At 41.6% G+C, this 15,968-nt stretch overlaps 1 protein-coding gene and 1 long non-coding RNA gene across 6 annotated transcripts in view; one reads left to right on the forward strand and one right to left on the reverse strand.

Annotated features, from left to right (window-relative positions):
- The window catches only part of LOC133539070 (uncharacterized), a 244,299-nt gene that overhangs the window by 131,738 nt on the left and 96,593 nt on the right, over positions 1-15,968 (reverse strand). The gene's annotated exons all lie outside the window — the stretch shown is intronic.
- The window catches only part of LOC133539060 (inactive rhomboid protein 2-like), a 143,153-nt gene that overhangs the window by 56,687 nt on the left and 70,498 nt on the right, over positions 1-15,968 (forward strand). For all 5 annotated transcript variants that reach the window (XM_061881094.1, XM_061881093.1, XM_061881092.1 and 2 more), the window contains 5 exons: positions 10,893-11,044; positions 11,110-11,293; positions 11,357-11,560; positions 14,051-14,179; positions 14,410-14,519. In XM_061881094.1, the coding sequence (XP_061737078.1) occupies positions 10,893-11,044; positions 11,110-11,293; positions 11,357-11,560; positions 14,051-14,179; positions 14,410-14,519 (779 nt within the window). The remainder of the gene's footprint in view (positions 1-10,892; positions 11,045-11,109; positions 11,294-11,356; positions 11,561-14,050; positions 14,180-14,409; positions 14,520-15,968) is intronic.

A 15,968-nucleotide genomic window follows, 5' to 3' on the forward strand; every position in this document is an offset into this window, starting at 1 on the left:
CTTTTACTATGAAGCCACGCTGTTGTAACACCTGGCTTGGCATGGTCTTGCTGAAATAAGCAGGGGCGTCCATGATAACAACAGAAATGTACCTTTCAGCATTAATGGTGCCTTCACAGATGTGTAAGTTAGCCATACCTTGGCCACTAATACACCCCCATACCATCACACATGCTGACTTTTACACTTTCACCCTAGAACAGTCCCCATGGTTCTTTTCATCTTTGTTCCGGAAGACACCACGTCCACAGTTTCCAAAAACAATTTGAAATGTGGACTCGTCAGTTCACAGAATACTTTTCCACTTTGCATCAGTCCATCTTAGATGAGCTCGGGCCCAGGGAAGCCGGCGGCATTTCTGGGTGTTGTTGATAAATGGCTTTGGCTTTGCATATCAGAGTTTTAACTTGCACTTACAGATGGAGTGACCAACTGTAGTTACTGACAGTGGTTTTCTGAAAGGTTCCTGAGCCCATGTGGTATTATCCTTTACACACTGATGTGGCTTTTTGGTGCAGTACCGCTTGAGGGATCCAAGGGCCCGACCTTGCCGCTTACGTGCAGTGATTTCTCCAGTTTCTCGGAAACATTTGAAGATATTAAGGAACTGTAAATGGTGAAATCCCTAAATTCCTTGCAGTATTGTTCTTAAACAATTTGCTCAGGCATTTGTTGACAAAGTGGTGACCCACGCCCCGTCCTTGTTTGTGAATGAGTAAGCGTTTCATGGAAGCTGTTTTTATAGCCAATCATGGCACCCACCTGTTCTCAATTAGCCTGTTCACCTGTGTGATGTTCAAAGTAAGTATTTGATGAGCATTCCTCAACTTTGTGACTCTTTTTTTCCCACCTGTGCCAGTTTTGCCGGCATCAAATCCCAAGTGAGCTAATATTTTCAAAAAATAACGAAGTTTCTCAATGTGAAGATGAAATATCTTCTCTTTGCAGTGTATTCAATTGAATATCAGTTGAAAAGGATTTGCAAATCACTGTATTCTCTTTTTAGTCACCGTTTACACAAAGTGACAACTTCACCACTTTTGGCTTTTGTACATGACGGGGATGTTGAAGTGTGTTAATATTCTTTCATTGTCATTTATCAACAGAAATGACTGCTATAAATTGCTCTTAAAAGGGAACATTATCAGCAGACCTATGTAAGCGTCAATATATACCTTGATGTTGCAGAAAAAAGACCATACATTTTTTTAACCGATTTCCGAACTCTAAATGGGTGGATTTTGGCGAAATAAACGCCTTTCTGTTTATTGCTCTGGTGGCGATGACGTCAGAACGTGACGTCACCGAGGTAACACACCCGCCATTTTCATTTTCAACACATTACAAACACCGGGTCTCAGCTCTGTTATTTTCCATTTTTTCGACTATTTTTTGGAACCTTGGAGACATCATGCCTTGACGGTGTGTTGTCGGAGGGTGTAACAACACTAACAGGGAGGGATTCAAGTTGCACCACTGGCCCCAAGATGCCAAAGTGTCTGCCGCCAGACCCCTATTGAATGTACTGTAGTGTCTTCACATTTGACCGGCGATGACAGACATGGCACGGAGATGTATGGATAACCTGCAGATGCATTTACAACGGTACGAAATCACAAAGGTGAGTTTTGTTGTTGACTTATGTGCTAATCAGACATATTTGGTTGCGGCGTGACTGCCAGTTAATCGATGCTAACATGCCACGCTAATCGATGCTAACATGCTATTTACCGGCGATGACAGACATGGCACAGAGATGTATGGATAACCTGCAGATGCATTTGCAATGATAAAGTCAACAAAATCACAAAAGTGAGTTTTTTGTATGTTAACTTATGTGCTATTCAGACATATTTGGTCGTGGCGTGACTGCCAGCTAATCGATGCTAACATGCTATTTACCGGCGGTGCTAAAGCAGACATGGTACAGAGATGTATGGATAACCTTCGGATGCATTTGCAACTATATTACGTTTCCTTCCACCCACATTTAATGCGAAACAAACACTTACCAATCGACGGATTTAAGTTGCTCCATTATCACAAAATACGAAAGTCCTGATCGTTTGGTCCGCACATTTTACCGGCGATGCTAACGCAGCTATTCGGCCATGCCATGGCTATGAATAGCGTCAATAGCTTTTCGCTCAATAGCTTCAGTTTCTTCAATACTTTCATACTCCAACCATCCGTTTCATTACATGCGTAATCTGTTGAATCGCTTAAGTCGCTGAAATGAGAGTCTGAATCAGAGCTAATGTCGCTATATCTTGCTGTGGTATTCCCATTGTTTGTTTACATTGGCAGCACTGTATGACGTCACAGGGAAATGGCCAGTGTCTTCGCAGAGAGCGAAAATAAAGCACTTTAAAGCTTTATTTAGGGATATTCCGGGACCTGTAAAATTTTGAAAAAAATTTCAAAAATACAACAAGCCACTGGGAACTGATTTTTTATTGTTTTTAACCTTTTTGAAATTTTAATAATGTTCCCCTTTAACAGGCGTGGGTTGACATGTGTTTGGACATAAATGAATGTTTAAGATTGACAAACACTCCTCAAGCATCAAATAAACACGGAGAATGTCTGCAACTTGTGTACAACTTTGCTGACTACAGACAATAAGAACGCCTTTAGTGGTGTTTCTTTCTGTAATTACAAGTATTACTAATTCAGTTAGGGCTTCACGGTGGCAGAGGGGTTAGTGCATCTGCCTCACAATACGAAAGTCCTACAGTCCTGGGTTCAAATCCAGGCTCGGGATCTTTCTGTGTGGAGTTTGCATGTTCTCCCCGTGACTGCGTGGGTTCCCTCCGGGTACTCCGGCTTCCTCCCACCTCCAAAGACATGCACCTGGGGATAGGTTGATTGGCAACACTAAATTGGCCCTAGTGTGTGAATGTTGTCTGTCTATCTGTGTTGGCCCTGCGATGAGGTGGCGACTTGTCCAGGGTGTACCCCGCCTTCTGCCCGATTGTAGCTGAGATAGGCGCCAGCGACCCCCGCGACCCCGAAAGGGAATAAGCGGTAGAAAATGGATGGACTAATTCAGTTATAATAATTCAAATAGTACAGTAATCTGACATTGATCTCTGAGTATGTGCTTTTACTGCCATTTAGTGTCTACTTTTCAATCAGTGTTGTATGAAAAAAGCGTCAATCGCTTAAAAAGACAACTTAAAAACAGGCAGAACATTCTTAAAATTACAATTTGATTGAAAAAAAGCCTCAAACTTGCACATTCCTGCCACGAATTCTGGGATTTTAGGCCACAAAAATCACAAAAAAGTGAAATCCTGCCGGAACTTAATATTATACAATGAAAACCATTCCAATTGAATAATAATAATAATAATAACAGAACAAGGATATATGTTTGTGCATTTTGCTAGATCAGAGGAGCACATTGGACAGCTGTCCTGCAGTTTGTGAGAAGGAGGCCAAACAGGAGGCCCCTCTCAGGCCCCTTATAGGCCCCTTGCTCTGAATACAAGCATGACTTTTAGTCCCACTGAGTGGATGATAAACAGTGTTCAAAGGGGAACATTATCACCGAATCTATGCAAGCGTCAATATATACCTTGATGTTGCAGAAAAAAGACCATGTATTTTTTTAACCGATTTCCAAACTCTAAATGGGTGAATTTTGGCAAATTAAACGCCTTTCTGTTTATCGCTCTTTTAGCGATGACGTCAGAACGTGACGTCACCGAGGTAACACACCCGCCATATTCATTTTCAACGCATTACTACATACACCGGGTCTGAGCTCTGTTATTTTCCGTTTTTTTCGACTATTTTTTGGAACCTTGGAGACATCATGCCTGGTCGGTGTGTTGTCAGAGGGTGTAACAACACTAACAGGGAGGGATTCAAGTTGCACCACTGGCAAGAAATCTGCCGCCAGACCCCCATTGAATGTGCCAGATTGTCTCCACATTTGACCGGTGATGCTAAGACAGACATGGCACAGAGATGTATGGATAACCTGCAGATGCATTTGCAACGATTAAGTCAACGAAATCACAAAGGCTAGTTTTGTTGATGTTGTTGACTTATGTGCTAATCAGACATATTTGGTCATGGCATGACTGCCAGCTAATCGATGCTAACATGCCACGCTAATCGATGCTAACATGCTATTTACGCTAGCTGTATGTACATTTGAAACTAGATACCCACATTTAATGCGAAACAAACACTTACCAATCGACAGATTTAAGTTGCTGCAGTGTCACAAGATGCGAAAGTCCTGATCATTTGGTCCGCACATTTTACCGGCGATGCTAATAAGGCAGCCATGCTAAGGGCCACTTCATTAGGTACACCCACGCTATGGCCGAATAGCATCAATAGCTATTCGCTCAATAGCTTCAATTTCTTCTTCAATTTCGTTTTCGCTATCTGCCTCCATACTCCGACCATCTGTTTCAATACATGCGTAATCTGTTGAATCGCTTAAGCCGCTGAAATCCAAGTCTGAATCCGAGCTGATGTCGCTATATCTTGCTGTGCTAACCGCCATGTTGTTTGTATTGGCAGCACTGTATGACGTCACAGGGAAATGGACAGTCTCATCGCAAATAGCAAAAATAAACAACTTTAAATCTTTTTTTAGGGATATTCCGGGAGGTGTAAAATTTTGAAAAAAACTTCGAAAAATAAAACAAGCCACTGGGAACTGATTTTTATTGTTTTTAACCCTTTTGAAATTGTGATATTGTTCCCCTTTTAGATATTCATGGAGAGCAATTACTGTTGAAAGCATGCGTTTACTTTGGAGGTCATCTATTTAAGGTTGAAACAAATTTAAGTTGTGCTATTAAAATCTTTGTTAAACTGTCTGGTAGGTCATGTTGTAAACTAGCAGTCCTCATGTCATTTCTTCATTTAATTCCATGCAATGACCCAAAGAAAGCTGAATATTTGGTATGACGCTAGTGAAAAATACATCTGTTACTTGTGCTTTCATGCAATTTATACTTCTATCTTTCTATTTAAAAAATAGTCATAGTTATACAATGTGCAGTATCCTGTCAGGGGATACTATGTATTCATCCAAAATCATTGGTGTGGCGAGAAACCAATCTCCTTTTTATTTTGAGCGTCATAGATTAGGTTGCAGCAGTAGGTTAAGATTAAAATATGGGTCAAAAATTGTCTCTATTTTCAGTGTTGAGGAAGTTGTGAGAGAACATTTGAGTTACTTGTGATCTTTAGGTCTGTGACGGCATAAAATGTTCAAGAAATCAATACAGCATTTCTTTCATATATTACAGTGGAACCTTGATTTACAAACTTCAAATCTTATAGGGAAGGAAATGTCTTCTTAAGAAACAACATTAATATGAATAATGGATTCCAGCCTCCACAAAAGTCTGTATTTTAGTGAAGGTTGGTTGAGAAGTGTTTATCAAACACAAATAACAAGGTGACACGGTAAAGAATCTGGGTATTATCTTTGACCCAACTCTCTCCTTTGAGGCACACATTAAAAGCGTTACTAAAACGGCCTTCTTTCATCTCCGTAATATCGCTAAAATTCGCTCCATTCTGTCCACTAAAGACGCTGAGATCATTATCCATGCGTTTGTTACGTCTCGCCTCGACTACTGTAACATAGTATTTTCGGGTCTCCCCATGTCTAGCATTAAAAGATTACAGTTGGTACAAAATGCGGCTGCTAGACTTTTGACAAGAACAAGAAAGTTTGATCACATTACGCCTGTACTGTATATACCTTTATATACATATATACATACATATATACCTATACTGTATATACCTTTATATACATATATACATACATATATACCTATACTGGCTCACCTGCACTGGCTTCCTGTGCACTTAAGATGTGACTTTAAGGTTTTACTACTTACGTATAAAATACTACACGCTCTAGCTCCATCCTATCTTGCCGATTGTATTGCGTTCAAAGGACTCCGGCTTGTTAGTGATTCCCAAAGCCCAAAAAAAGTCTGCGGGCTATAGAGCGTTTTCCGTTCGGGCTCCAGTACTCTGGAATGCCCTCCCGGTAACAGTTGGAGATGCCACCTCAGTAGAAGCATTTAAGTCTCACCTTAAAACTCATTTGTATACTCTAGCCTTTAAATAGACTCCCTTTTTAGACCAGTTGATCTGCCGTTTCTTTTCTTTTTCTTCTATGTCCCACTCTCCCTTGTGGAGGGGGTCCGGTCCGATCCGGTGGCCATGTACTGCTTGCCTGTGTATCGGCTGGGGACATCTCTGCGCTGCTGATCCGCCTCCACTTGGGATAGTTTCCTGCTGGCTCCGCTGTGAACGGGACTCTCGCTGCTGTGTTGGATCCGCTTTGGACTGGACTCTCGCGACTGTTTTGGATCCATTATGGATTGAACTTTCACAGTATCATGTTAGACCCGCTCGACATCCATTGCTTTCCTCCTCTCCAAGGTTCTCATAGTCATCATTGTCACCGACGTCCCACTGGGTGTGAGTTTTCCTTGCCCTTATGTGGGCCTACCGAGGATGTCGTGGTGGTTTGTGCAGCCCTTTGAGACACTAGTGATTTAGGGCTATATAAGTAAACATTGATTGATTGATTGATTGAACTCTCTCTTTATTACCAAGCTTTGCATGCACTGCCCTGCCAACATTTGCACACACACAAAGGTCCCTTTGGTGCTCTCACAAATGATCAGAAAACACAAAAATTCTTAAGTTTAACATTCACATTGCTACAAAAATAAATATACAAAAGAAAGGTCAAATCCACTTAGATTAACACTGGCAAAGGAGGAGTCTACTAGAGAGGGGCAGACAGAAGGAGATCTGGGGGAGGGACCGTGTGCACATATGTGAATGAGAGTAGCTCTCCCCTGCTGTGAAATGTGTCTGCTTTGGCATCTTTTACCAGAAAGGTCTGGTCTCATCTGGTCGACTCTTCCATACTTGTGAGAGCCATTAATGTACTCCTCGCAAATTGTCTTTGTTTTTATAACTCCACATTTGTTCCTTCCTGCTTTCCATTCTGCTCTGTTGTCTTTTTGCGGTAGCAAAATTGAAAAAACTTAAAATACAGAAAATGAAAACGACTGGTAGTGTACTCGGCAGCAAGTGGCGTGGAGGGCTTGACCTTTAAAAAGATGCCATTCCCGAGCTTTTTGCCTGCAGGCGGCACACACAATGAATGAATGAATGAATGAGTCGTTCGTACACAGAGACAGGTTTGGCTCGATTGAAGGCTTGATTGATTGATTGATACTTTTATTAGTAGATTGCACAGTTCAACACATATTCCGTACAATTAGGGGTGTAACTGTACGTGTATTTGTATTGAACCGTTTTGGTACAGGGGTTTCGGTTCGGTTCGGAGGTGTACCGAACGAGTTTCCACACGGACATATTAAGTAGCGTAGCGCACGTTGCGAAACAATGCACACCGATGCACAACACACTTTTCACCGGATATGTCCTCTTTTGCGGGGCTGTCCGGGTGGAGTTTCTTAAATGCCTCAAATGTCCGGCATTTTAAGTTAGGGTTGCAGATGATGTGGTCCTGATGGCTTCATCTGACCGGGATCTTCAGCTCTCGCTGCATCGGTTCGCAGCCGAGTGTGAAGCGACCGGAATGAGAATCAGCACCTCCAAGTCCGAGTCCATGGTTCTCGCCCGGAAAAGGGTGGAATGCCATCTCCGGGTTGGGGAGGACACCCTGCCCCAAGTGGAGGAGTTCAAATACCTAGGAGTCTTGTTCACGAGTGAGGGAAGAGTGGATGGTGAGATCGACAGGCGGATCGGTGCGGCGTCTTCAGTAATGCGGATGTTGTACCGATCCGTTGTGGTGAAGAAGGAGCTGAGCCGGAAGGCAAAGCTCTCAATTTACCGGTCGATCTACGTTCCCATCCTCACCTATGGTCATGAGCTTTGGGTCATGACCGAAAGGATAAGATCACGGGTACAAGCGGCCGAAATGAGTTTCCTCCGCCGTGTGGCGGGGCTCTCCCTTAGAGATAGGGTGAGAAGCTCTGCCATCCGGGAGGAACTCAAAGTAAAGCCGCTGCTCCTTCACATGGAGAGGAGCCAGATGAGGTGGTTCGGGCATCTGGTCAGGATGCCACCCGAACGCCTCCCTAGGGAGGTGTTTAGGGCACGTCCAACCGGTAGGAGGCCAAGGGGAAGACCCAGGACACGTTGGGAAGACTATGTCTCCCGGCTGGCCTGGGAACGCCTCGGGATCCCCCGGGAAGAGCTAGACGAAGTGGCTGGGGAGAGGGAAGTCTGGGTTTCCCTGCTTAGGCTGTTCCCCCCGCGACCCGACCTCGGATAAGCGGAAGATGATGGATGGATGGATGGATGGTTGCGTGTATTTTCAATGTACGTTCAGGGTTAAGAAGGGGTTAAAAACAAAACAAATTGTGCACGCAGCAGGATTGGTGAGGGAGGGGCAGAGAGCGAGAGAGTTATGATAAATGCGCATGCGTCTCCAGGCTCTGCTTTTTATCCAGAGATTTATCAGATTTTTTTTTTTACCATCTATAGCAGGGGTGTCAAAAGTGTGCCCCGGAGGCCATTTGCGGCCCACAGCTAATGTTTTAAAGGCCCACGGCACATTCTAAAAATACTATCAAACTAAACAAAAACATAAAAAAAGTGAAATGAAAAAGCTTGAAGGCTAAATGTAATTTAGAAAAAGTTGCAATGTTGACTAATAAAACAAATATTTTTTTTTTCTTCCAAACTGTCATTGCTCAAAACATAATATTGAATCAAACTCAATGTTATTATGAATTAATGACCTATCCAAGGTTCCCATTACTTCACATCAAATATTCCACTAAGAAAAATATTTTTGGTGAAAGATTTTGCAATTTTGGTAAATAACCCCAAAATTTATATTTTGTTGTTTTCTTACTGTACTCAAAATGAACCAAACCGAAATGTTTGTGTACCGTTACACCCCTACGTACAATTGACCACTAAATGGTAACACCCCAATAAGTTTTTCAACTTGATTAAGTCGGGGTCCACGTAAATCAATTCATGGTAGGCCTCGTTCACACTGCAGGTCAATTACGATTTTATGCGACTTGTGTTGGATTTTGTCATGTCAGTGTGAACAGTGCAATCCCAAATTGTTCATATTGGACGCAGGCCTCTTTTAGAATGTGTAAATAAATAGGATGTGTATGCTATGTGTCCTCAATGTGAACGCTCCCGCGCTCATGTTGCACTCATCTAAACAGAAAATCATGAAAAGCGAAAACAACGGAGCAGAAAACAGGTGAAAATAATATGTTTTTGGAACTGGCGTGAAAGTTCCACCACTCCTGTATCTGACAGCTCGCCCACAGACACGCTCACCAAGCAAACTATCCCGGCAAACTGCCAGAGCCAAAATACTCCTCTTTCTTTGCCATAATTCGCTTCAGAAAATGTTGACGTTGATGGCATAAAATCCTTGAAATTCCCACAATTGCCCCAACTGCGTAAAGACTGCAGTGCGTGCGACGTCAGGTCAAGTTGTGTTCACATGAATAAGCACAAAATCTTCCGGGATTTGAAATTAAAAAAAATCCGAATTGGAAATCCGCCCCTGTAGTGTGAACGTAGCCTTAAAGGGGAACATTATCACAATTTCAAAAGGGTTAAAAACAATATAAATCAGTTCCCAGTCGCTTGTTTCATTTTTCGAAGTTTTTTTCAAAATTTTACACCTCCCGGATTATCCCTAAAAAGAGTTTTAAAGTTCTTGATTTTCGCTATTTGCGATGCGACTGTCCATTTCCCTGTGACGTCATACAGGGCTGCCAATACAAACAACATGGTGGTTAGCACAGCAAGATATAGCAACATTAGCTCGGATTCGGACTCGGATTTCAGCGGTTTAAGCGATTCAACAGATTACGCATGTATTGAAACAGGTGGTCGGCGTATGGAGGCAGATAGCGAAAACGAAATTGAAGAAGAAATTGAAGCTATTGAGCGAATAGCTATTGACGCTATTCGGCCATAGCGTGGGTGTACCTAATGAAGTGGCCCATAGCATGGCTGCCTTATTAGCATCGCCGGTAAAATGTGCGGACCAAACGATCAGGACTTTCGCATCTTGTGACACTGGAGCAACTTAAATCCGTCGATTGGTAAGTGTTTGTTTTGCATTAAATGTGGGTATCTAGTTTCAAATGTACATACAGCTAGCGTCAATAGCATGTTAGCATCGATTAGCATAGCATGTTAGCATCGATTAGCTGGCAGTCATGCCGTGACCAAATATGTCTGATTAGCAGATAAGTCAACAACATCAACAAAACTAGCCTTTGTGATTTAGTTGACTTAATGGTTGCAAATGCATCTGCAGGTTATCCATACATCTCTGTGCCATGTCTGTCTTAGCATCGCCGGTAAAATGTGCAGACACTCTGGCACATTCAAAGGGGGTCTGGCGGCAGATTTCTTGCCAGTGGTGCAACTTGAATCCCTCCCTGTTAGTGTTGTTACACCCTCCGACAACACACCGACCAGGCATGATGTCTCCAAGGTTCCCAAAAATAGTCGGAAAAACGGAAAATAACAGAGCTGAGACCCGGTGTTTGTAATGTTTTGAAAATGAAAATGGCGGGTGTGTTACCTCGGTGACGTCACGTTCTGACGTCATCGCTAAAAAACCGATAAACAGAAAGGCGTTTAATTTGCCAGAATTCACCCATTTAGAGTTCGGAAATCGGTTAAAAAAATACATGGTCTTTTTTTCTGCAACATCAAGGTATATATTGACGCTTGCATAGGTTTGGTGATAATGTTCCCCTTTAAAGTTTGTAATGTAAAACTTTGCATAGAGGGGGGTTGGTAAATCGTGGTTGCCCTTTATAAAGATTGTCATTTTTCCCCCCTCCCTTTGGTCTACAAAGTCCGTGCGGCCATCTTTAAAGAAAAGCATGAGTGGCCAAGCAGCTGGTTCCATGTCAGAGAGTCCGGGCGCAGGAGGAGATGGAGGCTTCTCAGCCTCAGAGAGGAGGGAGAAGTTTGGAAGGCAGACCTCTCTCTCACAAAGCATCCGCAAGTAAGATTAGAAGTTCTTCTTCTTGTCGTCTTTCTGCTTATTTCCTGCTCTCTTAACACGCGCAGGAACACGGCCCAGTGGTTTGGAGTGGGAGAGGACTGCGAGAGCAATCAGCAGGTTTGGCAGAGGAAGAGCCTGCGCCACTGCAGCCAGCGCTACGGCAAGCTGAAAGCCCAATACAGAGAGCCTGACACCGCCACCAGCTTGGAGCAGAGTCTGGAATCCCCGGGAACACAGAAGATGCCGAAGGTTGGCATGCAGACTTGTGCGCCTCCAGGTGTGGCTTAACATGTCTTCTCTTCTTTTGGCTAGATTGTGGACCCCTTGGCACGGGGACGAGCCTTCCGTTACCCAGAGGAGATGGACCCTCGCTCCCCCAAGGGCTATCCTATCACCCCTGGGGTCACCTCGCTCAGCTCCTTCACCAGCCAGCGCTCAGGGTACAGCCGCTTCCCCAAACGAAAGAGGGAGTCCGTGGCCCGCATGAGCATCCGTGCCGCCAACAACCTGCTGAAGGTAGGTAGGACTTCAGAAAGGGCGTGTTGGTCCTTGCACATGTGGTACAAGGAGTCGCTGATGGTGCAAAAACCTACTTTGTAGCTGGGATTCTTCTTTCTTGTTCTGCACTCTAATCCATTGTTAAAGGGCAATTGCACTTTTTCTTTTTTTAATTTTGTCTATCGCACAGTCATGAATTATGAAAGAGATGACGACGGATGGATTTTTTTTAATGCATTCTAAATATTAAATAAATGTGTTCAAAAGTCCGCTTACAATGAATCCTATCGGAGCCCTACAGTTTTACCTAGAAAAAACACCCAAACACCTCCATTAGGGTTTTATATACATGATGTAAGTATATATGTCATGTAATAACATTCATAATAACATGTAATATATACATGGTGTAAGTATATATGTCATGTAGTAACATTCATAATAACATGTAATATATACATGATGTAAGTATATATGTAGTATCTAGTAACATTCATAATAACATGTAATATATACATGATGTAAGTATATATGTCATGTAGTAACATTCATAATAACATGTAATATATACATGATTTAAGTATATATGTCATGTAGTAACATTCATAATAACATGTAATATATACATGATGTAAGTATATATGTATTATCTAGTAACATTCATAATAACATGTAATATATACATGATGTAAGTATATATGTCATGTAGTAACATTCATAATAACATGTAATATATACATGATGTAAGTATATATGTCATGTAATAACATTCATAATAAGATGTAATATATACATGATGTAGCTATATATGTAGTATATAGTAACATTCATAATAACATTTAATATTTATGTATTTTGATCATCATTCCTTTTACGACATTTGCTTTTTTTCCCCTTCATCACAGATTTCTGCTCACTGCAGACTTCATGAGAAACAACAAACATAATAACATTTGACTTACTGTACAAGTTCTGCTATCATTATGATGCAGCCTGCTAGGATGTTTATATATTCTTATTTAGATTAAACATGTTTCATAATCATCGCAAAGAAACTGGATGAGGGTCGGGGGGGGGGCACAAGCGCTTTTCACTTCGTTGTTGACAGTTCCAGGTCCTAAATTGGCTATCAAAGTGTACCAACTTGTCGGATTACCTACCCAGATGTCTCATGTCCAGGTGAGACATGATTTATGATCTAGAATAGACTTACAGGGAGCAGGGAAGCGAGGAAGCAGCAGACCACTCCATGATGTAAACATAGGAACACACGGTAGTGATCACGGTGCCGCTGTAAATAATTTGTCTGTGTTATGAATATAACTTATAATAACAATATGACTAACACTTGACAAATATTCAAGTCCCGAAATATAAATAGAGTATTTTTGGCGGTGTTTGGAAGGTTATCGGAATTTATGGGCGGAATAATAGAACTCCCATTGGCTCTGCTGTAAGTGGACTTTTATTTACTTTTAATATTTAGAAGCATTAAAATAAAATGCATCCATCGTCATGTCTTTCATAATGATTGTGAACAATAGGTGAAATTCCCCAAAAAGTGAATTTGCCATTTAGATCCAAATTATTACAGACCTATCTGCAGTATAATTAGGTGTAGTAGAATGTTAAATAGATTGGGGTGTCCAAACTTTTTCCCCTGACGCCCGCACACTGACAATGAAAGCATGCATCAGCCATTTTGATATTTTTCATTTTTAAAACCAAAACAATATTTATTGCAACTGTTAGAACTCCACTCAATTTTGGGGAATTTTGGAGACTCCCAAATAGGTCTCAGTCATTATTAATATTTTTGAACTTTCTATACTTATATATATATAAAGATCAACTTCAGATTTGTCTGTTGACATTAAGACTTTTTTTTTTTTTAGATATATTGTCTGCTCTTTTTGTCAAAACCCACTTTTTTCAATAAGAAAAACACAAAATATGTAATACTCCCACCCCCAAATGTCAAAAAAAAATGTAAAAAGTGATGTAAAGTAATTGGAGCCTTTAATAGGTAAATAATTCATCACAACATTGATTTTGCTTCATTTTTTTTTTTACATTTAAAAAAGTAAGATCTCGGGGATCTAAAAGGCCCCGACATAAATGCGTCAAAAATAAGTCAAATACCAAAATGTATCCTTTTTACTTTCGATGCTTGAATCTCTATATCAACTTCAGATCTATCCGTCAAACATCAATTTTTATTCTTTTGGAGCAATGGCAGTTTTAAAGTAAAAAAAACTGCCCTCATGGCAGCTTTGTGGTGTTAGTCTCAATATTGCAACCATTTCTCATTACCTGTTTGCTCTTTTAATCCAGTTTTTGATGTGTTATTTATTTTGGGGGGGGGGCATTCTTTTAAAATTAAGTGTGGGCCACAAAAGAGCCTTGGGCTGCACTTCCGACACCGGTGTCCTACGTTTGAGAAAGTCTTTAGCATTTACGAAGAAGTGGCTGTGACGATAATAACAATCTGTGTTTTTTTTTCACCAGGGCCGAAGTGGCCTAGCGGGGTCCCTAGCAGGTCGCAGCTTCCCCAGAAGGAGCTTCGTCAGACCCAGCTGGATGGACGACGACACGGTGGACTTGGCAGACATGTCAGGCTCGCTGTATTTTAGCAAGGTCAGCATTATCTCAGCTCACGGCAATTCCAAAGTGTTCTGCTGTCACTCACATAGTCCTTCTTGCTCCACTACATACAGTATTTAGACAAGGCCCTCTGCTGGCTAACCTGTGTCATTACAGCCCCTCATCCCTATCCATATTAACAATGTTTATCATTTCAAATCAAAAGTGTCAAACCTGTGTCGCCTGTATTTCTCTTGATGCTTTCCATGACCATGTTGGTGTAGGTGGACGTCCACGGAGAGATGTACTCCATGGCAGATGATGTCTTTGAGTCGCCGCCAATATCTGCCGCGTTTGCCACAAGTGAACCACTGGAGCAGAAATTAGCAGGCCTGTGAGTAAAACCACAATCACTATCTAAAGCAGGGGTAGGGAACCTGCGGCTCTAGAGCCAGATGTGGCTCTTTTGATGACTGCATCTGGCTCTCAGATAAATCTTAACTGACATTGCTTAACACGATAAGTAATTAATGATTCCCCCTGGTAATCACAGGGTTAAAAATAACATTCAAAATTTAAAACATTCTCATGCATTTTATCCCATCAATACAAGAAGTCGCATTTATGGTAAGAAGTATTTTATTTATTGTTGGTATAACTTCAGAATAACAATGTTATTAAAAAGAATAAGAGACTTATTATACTCTAAAATTGTTAGTCCAACTTAAAAATGCACACATTTAGTTGTATTCAGTGTTAAAAAATATTGGTAACACTTTAGTATGGAGAACATATTGAAAGTAACAAAGACTTAATTAAGAGTTATTTGGACACTAGGGGACCATATAAGGGTTAGGGGTACTAATAAGCAATAATTCTGAGGTAATTGAGGGAAGACTCTTAGTTAATGGCTTACTGCTTGTAAAATAAGGCCATGCAGAAAAAGGCATTAATAAGTACTTAAAAATGACTAATTAAGAGCCAATATGTTACAAATTTGCATGATAACAAGCAACTGATTAATGGTGAATATGTTCCCTATAGGCTTCACGGTGGCAGAGGGGTTAATGCGTCTGCCTCACAATACGAAGGTCCTGCAGTCCTGGGTTCAATTCCAGGCTGAGGATCTTTCTGTGTGGAGTTTGCATGTTCTCCCCGTGAATGCGTGGGTTCCCTCCGGGTACTCCGGCTTCCTCCCACCTCCAAAGACATGCACCTGGGGATAGGTTGATTGGCAACACTAAATTGGCCCTAGTGTGTGATTGTTGTCTGTCTATCTGTGTTGGCCCTGCGATGAGGTGGCGACTTGTCCAGGGTGTACCCCGCCTTCCGCCCGATTGTAGCTGAGATAGGCGCCAGCGCCCCCCGCGACCCCGAAAGGGAATAAGCGGTAGAAAATGGATGGATGGATGGATGTTCCCTATATCAAAGTATTACCAAAATATAATATGGCTCTCACAGAAATACATTTTTAAAATATTTGGCTTTCTTGGCTCTCTCAGCCAAAAAGGTTCCCAACCCCTGATCTAAAGGAAGAGAAATGGTTTCTTTTAAACACACCTCTCCACAGCTAAGCAGGGGTTCCGGCAGAACCAAAATGGAAATAAATGACATAAAAGTTGTGTTACTTTAAAGCAGGGGTGTCAAACGTACGGCCCGAGGGCCGGATCAGGCCCGCAAACAGGTTTTATCCAGCCCCCCGGGATGAGTTTGCGAAGTATAAAAATGAACTTTTTTGAATGAAAGAAACTGCTGTTATAAATGTGTCCACTAGATGGCGCAATAACAATTATTTGTATCTTTGTAGAAAATGCTACTTGTGTAAAAAAAAAAAAAATTAATA

Source organism: Nerophis ophidion, linkage group LG20 (assembly GCF_033978795.1).
Source record: "Nerophis ophidion isolate RoL-2023_Sa linkage group LG20, RoL_Noph_v1.0, whole genome shotgun sequence".
Lineage (NCBI taxonomy): Eukaryota > Metazoa > Chordata > Actinopteri > Syngnathiformes > Syngnathidae > Nerophis > Nerophis ophidion.